The sequence below is a fragment of the Anopheles stephensi genome, unplaced genomic scaffold (genome assembly GCF_013141755.1).
Source record: "Anopheles stephensi strain Indian unplaced genomic scaffold, UCI_ANSTEP_V1.0 ucontig88, whole genome shotgun sequence".
Classification (NCBI taxonomy): domain Eukaryota; kingdom Metazoa; phylum Arthropoda; class Insecta; order Diptera; family Culicidae; genus Anopheles; species Anopheles stephensi.
Window position 1 is genome coordinate 51,836 of NW_023405458.1, and position 13,374 is coordinate 65,209.

General features: G+C 41.4%; 1 protein-coding gene across 1 annotated transcript in view; it reads left to right on the top strand.

Annotated features, from left to right (window-relative positions):
• Window positions 1–8,199, top strand: part of LOC118517240 (SCY1-like protein 2) — a 53,293-nt gene extending 45,094 nt beyond the window's left edge. Inside the window, exon 19 of the mRNA XM_036063214.1 lies at window positions 7,029–8,199. Within this exon, the coding sequence (XP_035919107.1) occupies window positions 7,029–7,568 (540 nt within the window). The 3' untranslated portion in view covers window positions 7,569–8,199. The remainder of the gene's footprint in view (window positions 1–7,028) is intronic.
• Window positions 8,200–13,374: the final 5,175 nt, after the last annotated feature.

A 13,374-nucleotide genomic window follows, 5' to 3' on the forward strand; every position in this document is an offset into this window, starting at 1 on the left:
AACTGTATTCTATCGTTCTCCATAAATCTTTGTAGCATAGTCGTTCAGGAATATTGTACATTTTTAGCTTATTATTTATATTTTTTTGTATATTTATGCCCTGTATAATCCTGTAAATACGCACATAATTTACAACAAACTCATTTCAATTGTTAATAAGTCTCATAAACCTTCGTAATGCTATGAAATATTGCTTCCTTTGGAAGACTAGTGAAACCACAAGTACAAACCAACTTGCGCTCGCACCAGCATCCTCAATCTTCATTTAATTTAGAGCTTGGGGCACACTGCATAAACAACACCGCACCGCAATACCCAGCAAACGTTGGCTGCACCACAGCCCCTTCACCTAGCGGACAAAGAGCACACAACGATTTATCAGTACTGCCGCAAAATTTGCCTTTCAGCAAACGCTTCAAGCACAATTACTTATTCGATCCGAATCAGAAAACCGTTGCACGCTAAACCGAATATTACACTGCATTGAGGTTGATGCCGCACCAATTCAGCAACAAACACCAGCAAACTAACACCATAACACTGCTTCCAACAACATCACCATACAGCGTTGTCCGCCCGCTCGGCTATCACTGCATCGCATTTGGCTTCTACCAGAAGATAATTACAACTCACTACCAGTATACAGTTTAATCATGTAGTAACAACACAACAACAACCAAATTTGCTGCTACTGACAAATCACCACAACTGTCAACTGTCAAACATCATCACCACTCAACATAACAACCACCCCCTAAACAGTTCAGATCGACACAAAGCACCGCTAAAAGAGTACAAAACAAAAGCTATGGCACAAACTATGTAGCGCTAAATCCTGAACGAACAATGTAAGACGAAACAAGCGTGCAAAACAAAAAAAAACAAACAAACCGACCGATTGGATACCGAACATACTCCTACAAAAGATTTCTCTTTTTCTCTTTCTCTCTTTCTCTTTCTCTTTCTTTTATACCTGCTCTCCACTGACACATTGTACCATTGTGTTCATGCGTCCGTCTATGTGCGTGTCCTCTGTGTATGTTGCCAAAATATATACTTATATAAATATACAAACAATATACTCTCATGTAAAACCATAATCAAACTCGCACAACTAACTACCTTCACCTCAACTTACACAACGTCGTCGTCGTCGTCGCCGCCGGTGCGCCATCATATCCGCAGTCAACTGTCGTCAAGCAGTCGTCCAAAATTTCCAACCTCAAGCCGCTGGAACTGTTATCGTACGCACCGGCAGCGCGTAATACCAGCGCCACCAGTAGCTTCCAGCGCAGCTTTCAGAAGAGCCAGAAAAAGGCGATCAAAAATCTGCGCAAAAGCTTTAAGCTCTGAAAAGCTTCCAGCTACACCTGGGACGATGCCGTACGGAAGGCACTGGGAAAGTAGTGTGAGAACCGGCGCGAACACGCACAGAACGTGGAAAGAAGAAAGAGAATGTCCTGCACTGTCTAGTGAAAAAGACAGACTTTGCAATTCCAACACACCGTTCTTGGTCCACAACGCCATCTTGCTACTTCTGTCACACGCTTTCTCCACTATCCGCTTTACATATACACATGCTCATACTGATCTTCATCATACGTGTATGTGTGTGTGTGTATGTCTGTATTTGTACGAATCGAAGTCGTTGCATGAACGGTGGCGCTGCCTAACTGCCTCATTCGATGTTTCTTCTATCGCTCTATGTATCACTCTAAACTTTGGAATGGAATGCAAAGTACGGCTATCGACTATCAGCAAGATGACTATGGACAGAATCAAAGCTGGTCTAGCATTTCTCGTAGTTCGCTCTAGGCACAACTAAAATCAGATCACTACTATGCCTACACTGTCACTGTCGCTTTTTCCGAAACCAACCTTAATCTTCACGATGCTGGAAGACGAAGAATACCGATCTAAGCATAGCATGAAAAACCGAATCGAAATGCAAACAAAGAGATTTAACCAGTTTAACAATCGTCAATGATATGATTACATTCATAACTAGGACACCAATGTACACAAGCCACAGCATGCAACAAGTACGACACCACTGTAACTACAACACCAGAAACCGTGTGCGGGAAGCTGGTTAACACAACGCAAATGAACCATTTATACGTGTGCCGGCCCTTGGCTAGAGTAGAAGTGGCATTAGGAAGCATTTTTGTAAAGCGAATCACCGCGGTTTCTAACAAAACAATCAATCCGATGTTTATTGTGTAAGTGTATTATGAACGTGACGTTAGAATAGTGCAGATGTTTAACTGTTGCCACCTGTACGCCAACACCAAAAATACACCAACGGTGATGTTGTAACGAGAATCAAATGAAAATCGAATCAAACATACCTGGAACACAACACGTCGTTAGTCAACTCTACCAACCAAACCAACCAAACCAACCAAATCAACGTCAATTCATCGTGTCTGTTGAGCTGTATTGCAGTCTTCAATGGATGCAAACCACCAAGAAGCAGTACTTAACTTCTAAATGTAAACCCTACGTGTACGTAAACGATAGAGCAGGAGAGCGGTGTACGTAATCTGGGAAGCGGGCACATGCCTAACACAATACAACCTCTAGCTCACTCATCGTGGTTTCCTCAGCGCCCCGAAATCCGGCCCAGAACAGACATAAAAAAAACAAAGCCTAGTACATCCCTAGCCCGAGAAGAGGCTGCAACAAGTAAGATCGTATCAGTAGAAACAGTAGCCTTTATTCAAGTAGAACCTTTAGGAGTTCTAGCAAAAACAAACACCACAGCAAACAGTTTCCCCATGGAGAGTTTCACCCAACACTCACACTCACACACCAGAGAGTAATGTTGAACTTCATCGTAGACAACCTTTTTTCCCTTTCTTCTATCAATTTATAGAACCAAAAAAAAGAGTAAATACTGTAGCAATTGTATTTCTCTAGCTACAAAGAACAAATATTCCATACGAATTCAAATCAAATTCAAATTTTTATTACACTTAAAACATTTTGTTTTGGCTTTCTTTCTGTCTCTATGTAATTTCTTGGCTAAATCCTTCCGTTCCGTACGTACTAAAGCTCATCCCGTTTGCTTGCACACATACCACCAAAAACCTAAACCATCAACCCACTCACACGTCACTCCATCATCATCATCACCATGCATGCACCACCATCCGTCACGCAGCACCCGGTATTTGCTTGACCGCCCGTTTGTTCACCACAACCATCTGTATATTTTCAGATACTGAACACCAAAAACTTCAAATCCGTTCTGGAAAAAGTTACTAAAAATCGTCCCCGATCATCATCCCTGTTTAGCGTGGACAATGATCGTTAGAAGTAAACTAACTAACTAACTAACCAACCAATAGCTAAGCGCACTGTAACACAGAGCACACTGACTGTTTACCAATAATTAACTGCTAACTAACATTCCCTCCAAAGCACACCAATTTGGCGGTGGGAAGTAATGATAGAGGGAGAGAGAGAGAGAGCGCGCGCTAGGAGCGATGAAACATCACGACACACACAACCCATACCTACCCACCACAAGACGCACGCCAGATCCTTCCTTTTGTTGATGGTTTCCCTAGCTCCCTAGTGCAAGCGGAGTACACCACCAATAGTAGCGTCCGATCCTTGGATTAGAACAAAAAGGATACTAGCGCCATCTGGTGAAGAAGCAAACGCTAACAGCAGCACCTTCCTTTCTTGCAAGTATACACCGATACACAGAGATAAACTACTCGCACGTCACATATCGTCTGATAGAATGAGAGATAACGCTCTTGCTGTAACATATCTTTATGTTTGTGTGAGTGTGTGCCCCATCACCCATCGCCGAATGATCGGTGATCGTATCCAGCCACTACCAAAATACCAACACCACACGTACTCCAACGTCGTATCAAACGGTCGCCCATCCAACTACAACAACCCAACTGTATCCTACCCTGAAATATTTCCGATGGTCCGAAGTGTCAGAAACACGGGAGAACCGAGCGAACCGAAGCGTTCCGAGGTAAGCGATTCTGTAAGCGAAAGCAGGCCCGTCCGGTTGAGGATTAGCGAACGCGGGCCGGGATAGAGTAGCGATCTCATGCATATTAGTAGACATCCTCTTCTAGTCGTAGGAATCATACGCCACTGTTGCGTTTAGCGTCGGATGCATTCATCAGGATGTCGTTATGAGTTTTTAGTTCTTGTGCGTTCTTGCTACCGTAGTAGTGACGTAGTGTTGGAAGTGTTGCTCCTATCTTCAAGTAGAGCTTGTACACACCAGTAGCACAAAACACTGTTGTGTACTGTTGTTGTGTTTTTCTTAGTACAATTGTTTAGATTAGTACAGCGGTGGCAGAGACTCTCGTGGAAGTTCTCGTTCCCGTTGGTTTTTGTTCGTTTTCGATCGTAGACTTGTTTTGTTGATCATCATACGTGAGACAACAAACTTTGTTTGTCTTGTCGTTTGGGGGGGGAAAACAAAGCGAATGTTTGCTAACTGTGCTTTAAAATGTTTTAGTGTACACTGTTTTAGTACAACTTTTCAAATTCGTTTATACTGCCCCTGCAGTAGGTGCAGTGAAGTGAAATTGGACATTAAAAATCTCTGTTTCCTTGCAGATATGATGCTTGAATTCGATAAAATCTATCCTTTCTAATAAAGCTAGAATGTGTACTAAAAGTGGAACTAATTCCATTTTTCAAAAAGTAATTCGTTAACACAGATTGGCCTTTGGTGGAATATCGGAACCAGGATTAGGATACTGTGGAATGCAATGTACTAAACGTAGTAATGTGTTTTAGTTCGTACATAATGTGTTCTACTGAAAACAAATCCTTCCCCCCTATACACACTTACCCACCCATACGCGCACAAAATGGCTATAAATCTGATGTAGAAAATCTTCTTTACGAACTTAGTAATATTACTTAGTACAACATTTGGTACAGAATTTCTCGCATATACTATACACGATCTGTCAAACTGTACTAAATTGTACTAAAAACGATATAAGTTAACAACCTTCCAAGTGTTATACACAGCATCATAATTTTCATATTATTTATCACCTTTACGGCGTGATCTATCGCTTGTTAGCTCTGTCAAAAATAACTACAACCGTCTACTCTCAATTGGTGATGCACTGTTCGCAACCGAGTTCTGCTTCTAACCGTTGGAAATTTGCATTTACTGTCACTAAACTGCTGTCTGTTTCTATTTTCCAATATTTAACCGTTTTCAGCTTGCTCGTCTATCAGGCCGTTCGTGTTTTCCCGTTCAAGAATGAAATGCATTACTGTCTAGAACCGAGCCGTAAATAGAATGACTAACTAACTCTGCTATGCGAATGAGTGTACCAGTAGTAGTAGGAGTAGTAGTGTTAGCTGCTAGTAGTAGTAGCTCTTAGTACTAGTGCACGCGAGCTCAGTAGCAACCGTCATGCATCTCACCTCATACCACGAGCAGGAGGACGATCTACCAACTCGTGTTTTTCGTGTTTGCTGTGCCGTTACTACAAAACCATAATCCGATTGCTGACATGATCAAGATCCAATTATCGTTAATTATCGATAAATTGCTCTTTAAACACTTTGCCTGGCTGCAATCAGTGTATACGTTACCAGCTTAATGCCAGTTCACATTAATCACGAATCAGTTATTTCATATTGGGAAAAATCAGTTCACTCACACCAACAGGCGGCACACCCATATATTCATAGAGTTCCGATTCATTTCCAGCAGCAAATCATCCGCAAAATGAAAAGTGTAGCAGCAACGGTTGAAAATTAATCACATTTCCTCAGCTCCACCAACGAGTGCAAGGTTGGAAAGTGGCTTTAAAGCACTTAAAGCACTCGTTTCAAATCCTTTCCTTACAGCAAGTTTTCAAAACAGAAGTGGAATCAATTAAGCCATGCTTTATGGTGGTAAAAAAAATAACAGCGACACCAAAAACCACTAGGCTCTTACGTATTCTGTTTTAACCAATCAATCATCAGCTTACCGGGTTTGGGCCATTCTTTTTATGCCCGGTTCGTTCAATCAAACATTTATTTTGTGGTTAATTTTCAACAAGCTATCGAGCGGTTTCGTTTTGAATTGAATTTTTCATGGTAGCACGGTCCGTGCGTGGGCAGCGAAAATATAATTTAATTTTTGAGTCGCTCCGGTGCTGAAGGGAATATTGATATATTTTTGTGTAAATCACGTGATGCTCCAAGGCACGTGTTTCACTGCTCGGTGCAATGAGTCCGACGAGAGGCATTGGACGTGGTAATGAAATTGCAAACTTCATCATATTTTAATTAGAAACTCTATTTGATTTTGAATATTAATTACATAAATCTCATTTATTGTTTCCACACCTTACACACACGCACAGAGTCACAGTCAAATATTACTTCAAGGTATTTTAAAATTCAAAATGGTAACCAACATACCGCCAAATATCATCGCTGCGCCATACATCATAATTAACAAATAATAATAACGTCTGTATTTAAAACTACAGCCCACACCATCTTTTCATCATGTCATTAAATACTATTCCAACCAATTCCTCATCATGCTCGACCTCTTTTTGTGCTTTATTTGTCCTGATGTGCATGTCGGTGTTTAGTGTGTTCTGTGCAAATGTCTAAATGTCTGAATGTGTCTGTGGATTGCTGTTGCTAGTTGCAAGCTGAATGTAGCCACGCTCTTGGTTCCTGTTGCTCATGGTAGTATTTTTCTCTCTTTTTTTTCTCTCTCTCTTCTTCTCTTCTTCAATTTTCATTCCTACTCTAACTGCATCTACCCACAAATCATCACTTTCCGCACTTGTACTCTCCCTCTCCAACCATCACCCTCATATCGCTGTCGAATCGTCCACATGGCACCGCACCACATGTCGATGTCACCATCCGGGGGTTCTGCAACGGTCACGAATGCACCACCGCTGCCCACCGTCACCCACTCACTCATCTGCATCACGCCAACAATCGAAAAAACCAAAAACCAAAAACCAAAAAAACGAAAAAATCGACCATTCCTCTCTGAATTGCAGCGACAGCTGTACGCATTAATGACCAAAGATAGATTCACGATCAGCAGTAATAGTAGCACACAGCAGGCACCGCCCAAACCGCACGCACCACTGTCAGCATCCGCCACGGCTCTCAACACCGCATCCACTGCATCCACCGGCAGCGCTACTACGCTCACCGTCGGCACCATTAAGCTCACCAGCGGTGGAATCGCCACCATTACCAATAATGCAAGCATTCCCGCGTCCGGTCCGTCAAGCGCGACGACCGGCCTCGTAGCTTCGACCGGTCCGCAGGGCTCCACAACATCGCTTACCATCGCGGGCCAGTTCCCCAAATGTCCATCGCCGGGCAGTACGATCGGTACCGTCACGCTGGGGACGACCCGATCGGTTAGCAGCACACTGAGTGCGTCGAACAATGGGGTACATCTGAGTGGGAGCACGTTTTCGACCTCGCTTTCGAATCGTATCACGGCGCAGGTACCGCCACCGACGACACTACCGATCGGGAGTATGGCCGCACGGTCACCTACCTTCGGAGCGAGTGCTCACCGTTAGTGAGGAAGGAAAATGGTGTTCCATTCCTTGAGCAGATTCTTACAGAGCTTATCAATATTGCCTTTAGCATGATGTTTACATTTCCGCATAGCAAGTATCAGCTTCCATTTAAGAATAGTTAAAGTTTGCCAAAAATACATTTTTTAGTAAAATTGTATCTTGAGTTACACACACGCCTGAAAGTATGCAATTTTTTAAATTATCAGACTCTCTGGCTAAAGCTAGGAAAACTAAACAACCTAATGTATGTATTAATAAAAAAAATCTATCTTAACTTTAACAAATAGCCCTTTGGGGAGAGTGATGGATTTTGCAACTTAGCTCTAAGCTCTAAGCAAAATGGAATTGGGGGTCTAGTAACTCACTGATTCCGTTGCTTGGAAGGGATGTTCGCTTTGTGCGTTCGGGGCTCCTTGCGAATTCGAAGTCCCCTACGGCCGTTTAGTCAGCGTATCGTTAAACGCACCACCGTCAGTGGATTAAATTCTACGCCTTCCAGAAAAATGATACCATACCTTACTGGTCAGCTGTATCACAGATAGTTAGCTACTCGACTACCCCAGTCGGTTTTCAGTTCTTTTGAGGCTTAAACGAACACCAAGTACTTCATCTTTGCCCTTAAACATTTTGGAAAAAATCCTGCGATTTAGTCTAAATGAAGATATTTCAAAGACTCAAGCCTCATCATTCGCAGTGCGTGAGTCTACTATTCTGTGCTAAGCAGGTTGATTGAAGATTTCGTAACACAATGCCTTTATAGGCAAGGATCGGCTTAGACAGGTGCTACAGTTGATTGTTATCAGCTTGAGTGGCCGATACCTATCCAAATTCGGTCTATCTCGAGTTTCTCCAGAGAAAAAGTTTATGTGAAATCCCAAACTAACCATGGCTGAGGTGCAGTAAGGGCTATATATCTCAAATTTCCTCAGCCAACCCCACCTATCTATTGGGCTGATGCTACAAATACATCGTTTCAAGTTAGTTGCTCGGCTATTTTGAGCAAACCCGACTTCAATTCACTTATGCTCTGAACCTGAACTAAACCTTTTTAAATGCATACGTTACGCCATCACATTGTTTAAAAAACTACTCATTGCATTACTTTCAGGAGTTACAATCTTGACACTTCGCCAAAAAAAGGCAGCTTTACAAAATACGGTTCCTAAAGCCACAGTACGCTTATTTTCATATGTTTTAAAAAGTAAGCATTAATTATAGAAGGATTTTTTTACTCTTAATTTTTAATTATATAGTATTAAGCTTTATTACTGCACCAGCTTTTAACCTGAAACCCAAAATGCGCGTTCACATTCTCACAACACGTTTTTAATCTGTCCTTTTTCATAGAACTGAACTATTGTTTGCAGAGGAGCAGTTTTTCCTTGTCCATGTATATTTTCCCTAACCATTTCCATGAACTGAGTTGATTAAAATTCGCCCTAAGTAACAAGTACCGCTGGTGTCAGATTTAAGCTTTCAGATGTTTTTTGCAATCCCCTTTCAACTTTTCTATACAACTTTCACTTACTAAACTGTATCCAACCTAGCGAGAATTTCACAAACGAAAACCAGCAATACTTTTTCTCGTAATATTCCACACAAACAAACTAGACACACATTTACCCACACACAAACATTTAACCACTCCCACATCGGAAAACTTGTTGTTGAGCTGGATGGTTGCAAATCCCGTCAAAAAACCATCCCCCAAAAGCATGGCATAATTTTTAACTATAAAGCAAGATGGCTGTACCAGGTACCGCTAGCGCGGAGAGCTAAACCGTTCAAGACACCTTGTTAATAGATGTACTATGTCACAGGCAGACATCACGCTGGACGTGATTATTCGCTGTAACAAGATAATGTGTTGTTGGTTAAGGTGTGTAACACAGAGGGAGAGAGAAACATAAAAAACTTGGATTCAACATTCAATGTCAGGACAACACTCGCTTTGCAGTGCATTTTTTCCCTCAGCCGGAACCACTCGCCATAATGGTTTATGTAGCACAAGTGGATGTTACTCTGTTAGCCCGCGTACGATGAGCCTCACACAGAAAGACTACTTGCCGTTTCTCTCGACTGGTGCATTTCAAACATTTAAGAAACTCTTAAGCCATCCAGAGAAACACATACGCACACAAGAAACATTCCAAACAGGTGCCTCGTTAGCCGTATATGCTTCTGCCTCGTAATCAAACGCTTCAAAGGACGTCCCGTACGTGATGAAAAAGCTTGCTCCAAGTTTACAGTCACCCGCCGTTACGCCGGCCACCCCATTACGAGCAGTTCAAGTGTCTTTAACTCTTTAACACACTATCGTTCCGCATGCCTGCCGGAACTGCAAAGCGAAAGCCCTCGGTGGAATGATTAAAATGAGGCAAAACTTTTGCACCCGTCGCTCAACGGTGAAAGCAACCGTGATGATGATCGTTCAGTTACTACGGTGACGAACCGGTTCCAACAGTATGCACGAACGGTCGCCAGTCTTGAACATTAGTTCAGTGACGCGCCGTGAATTTTCTTCCGCGACTTCCGCCTCCTACCAGTAGGAAGCAATCAGCAGCGTAGTAACTATTTCATATCTACGCCTTTACGCGTTGAATACTTAATGTCAAATGGTGGAAAGTGGCGAAAAACTTCTTTGCACACGGCAGTGAATAGTAGTTTTTCATCTCCGACCGAAAACCCTTTCCCGTCGCTTCACTTCAGCTCGTTAACATGATTTTTGGGAGCGTAGGTCATGAAGATACAATCTAGTAGTAGATGGAATGGCTTTACAAAACATTCTCCTTAAGATGCTTGATTTGTTTAGTAAAGGTTGAAAGCTTACTATAAGGTCATTGGGTCTACGAGAAAATTTAAATATAATTTAAATTTAAAGCTAAAGGAAAAATTGGTCAAAAATTTTGGTACGAAGATTTTTCCTTCACATTCTATAACTTTCTCGAATAATTTATGCACACCGTATCAAAATAAAATCTGGTCTTTAATTCCCTTCGCCGAAGAGGAAGGGTTCGTCGCATATTCCACGAGAGCCAAGGAAGGGTCTTATGGTATTGAATTTCTTATCCACTACTCTCCAAATGGGGGCAGAACGGTGGGTAGAGGCTACAACGGTCTTCAGATGGCAGAATCGGGCAACTATGCGGTATCAAAAAGTCCTGGCAATCCATAAATGACAGGCAGGACCTGAAAAGGTAGTTTAGTAGAAAGAAGACTCTTTAAACAGTTTTTGACCGAAGCAGAAATATGTAAACTTAAACTCAACTAAACCATCTGGATTTGATACTGCTCCTTACTGATAGATTGATGACTTGTAATAAGTTCGCAGTGTAAGACACTCGTCTGATCCAACTACATTCAGAGCATTGACTACTGGCGAGAAAATATTTCACTGTGGTATCGGTGGAACGTGCTGATCACATCAGGAATAGGTCCACTTAATATAATAATAACAATAATAGATCACCAGTAAAGCTTCCAGCTAATGGTTCATCAATACATGCTACCCCAAAAGAGTTCTATCGAAAACTGAAGCCCTTAACCAAAAAAGTGTATCAGTTTAAAACTCAAATTATTAACGCCTCTGAAGTATGACACATCTTCCAGTCCCACTCACATTTTACTAGTGGCGCCATCTTTGGCAGAATGCTGTAAACTTTCTTACGGATCCAACAGCAATGTTTGATGGCAACATGTTGTACTTCTTAGTATTTTAAATATACTTTATTAAACAAGTACTTTAATGGTACACTAGCAAAAAAAACCATCATCCACACTGCGAAATAATCCATTATGCGCTTGAACCGGCGAGTGGAACAAAATGCGTTCGGGTGAAAGCATTTTTTGAAAAGTATATACAAACATAAACGAAATCAAATCAATGTACAACGTGTGTTATCCCCCAAAAAAAACAATCCAAAAGCAAACAAACCCAAAAACAAACATACAAACACAACAGCACAAAATCAATGTCAATTCCACAATATTAACCGTATACCGAAGATACGCGTAATAGCCAGGAGTTTAACAAGCAAAGTTTAACATATAAAAAAGGTTTAAAAAATCTGTTTTCTTCTGCACTCCAACAGCTAAGTAAGTGTGAGTGAATGTTTGTACTGAAGTAAAACATTAATACGATATCGTAAAACCACACAGTCAAACAAACTATCTAACGGATGGGGGCATACTTACTAAGACGCTTCTTCTATCCATGACTCCATGTCCCAGCTCTTATCGCGTACAAAAATCTACTAATGCAAAAACTAACATATTTCGTTAGAATAAAACAGAGGAGGATCTTTCGCCTTTGCCTAACCATTCGTAAGCTCGGAAAAGATCCCAATCCCAGATAATATTGACACTTGAGTAATTAAATTTTTTCTTCACCCATTCTGGGTATTTTGCAATGATGTTAGGTTCTCCTTGCTTCCGGTATTTTTTAATTAACCTTAATTTTTCATATTAATCCTCCATCTCTAACCACTACTGGAATGAGAAAAAAAAGACACCGGAGCTTTTATCCAAATGAAAAACCAACCGCTTTTCGTTGAATTTTGCTTCCGTTTTCAGCTTACGCGTTTTCCGTTGGCTGCCCATTGCAGGCTCAACCGACAAAAAAATCTAAAAAAACGCACAACAGCAGTGTGTCGTGTTGTACATATCACCATGAGATTAAATGTATCTGTAACAATCAAACTATATTACCATTCATATACTTACATATATATACAAATAAGCATATAACAGCAACTAAAAACAAGCGATTTATCGAAAGTTAAGCAGCGGGAGAGGTATATACATACACGGTATAAAAAAAACACTCAGAACGTGAGGATAGCGTAGCTCATTCTAATTTATTCCGACAAAAAGAAGAAGAAAACCAAACAAACAAACCGAACGATAACAGGACAACCGATGCACAGGAACGCCATCGACCGGATGCCGGATCCGCCAACTCATTTGAAGGAATTATTAAACTAGTAGATTATATACATATATATATACATGAAATCTAGATATTAGCGTTTATAAAGCACCGAGTTTCATCTGCCGTACGTGCTCGTAGCTTGTAGCATAAAACGTTAGCACAGAGAGAGAGAAAAGCTGGCATCTACTGCAGTTTTCCCACACTGTTTTTCCTTGTCTGTAAGTCAACGAGCACCACCCGATAAGCATGAAATAAGGCATACTGATGCCCATAATACTGAATGTTTCTCGTGTACAGTATGTATGTGTGAGTGTGTGTGTCTTTGTTATAAGTATATGTGTGCGTGTACGTGTGTGTATGCGAGTGTGAAGAGGAGCGTGTGGAATGTGCGTGTGCGTTTGCAAACTTAAGCCCGTAACCGACATTTTCCAAACCGAACGAACCAAACCAAATCGTTATCCTTCGGCACAATCAAACCTGTACCTCTTGGGTTTCACAGCCACAACTCACCTAGCATGATTATACATATACCCTCGACAATCACCAAACGTACTCGGGACGTTCTTTCCGCTTTCCCCGTCTATCCGGTACTTGTGGCCGGAAAGAGTCTTTATCCTACTGCTCAAGACAACTGCACTTACGTGGAGCAAAAGCTCCCAAACGATACCAAAAAAACTAAAGATAAAACAAAAATATATGATAAAGGAAGTAAAATTCGACACGTTGTTCCATAAAATTGATGTGATTGCCAAACGTGCACCAAACAGATTAATCGAGCAGATCGAGCGATCGACAGAAGCGATCGATCGAGCGGTTTTTGGCTAACCCCTGTACATTTTACAATTTAGCCACCTGGGTTTGGTTTTCCGTTTTATA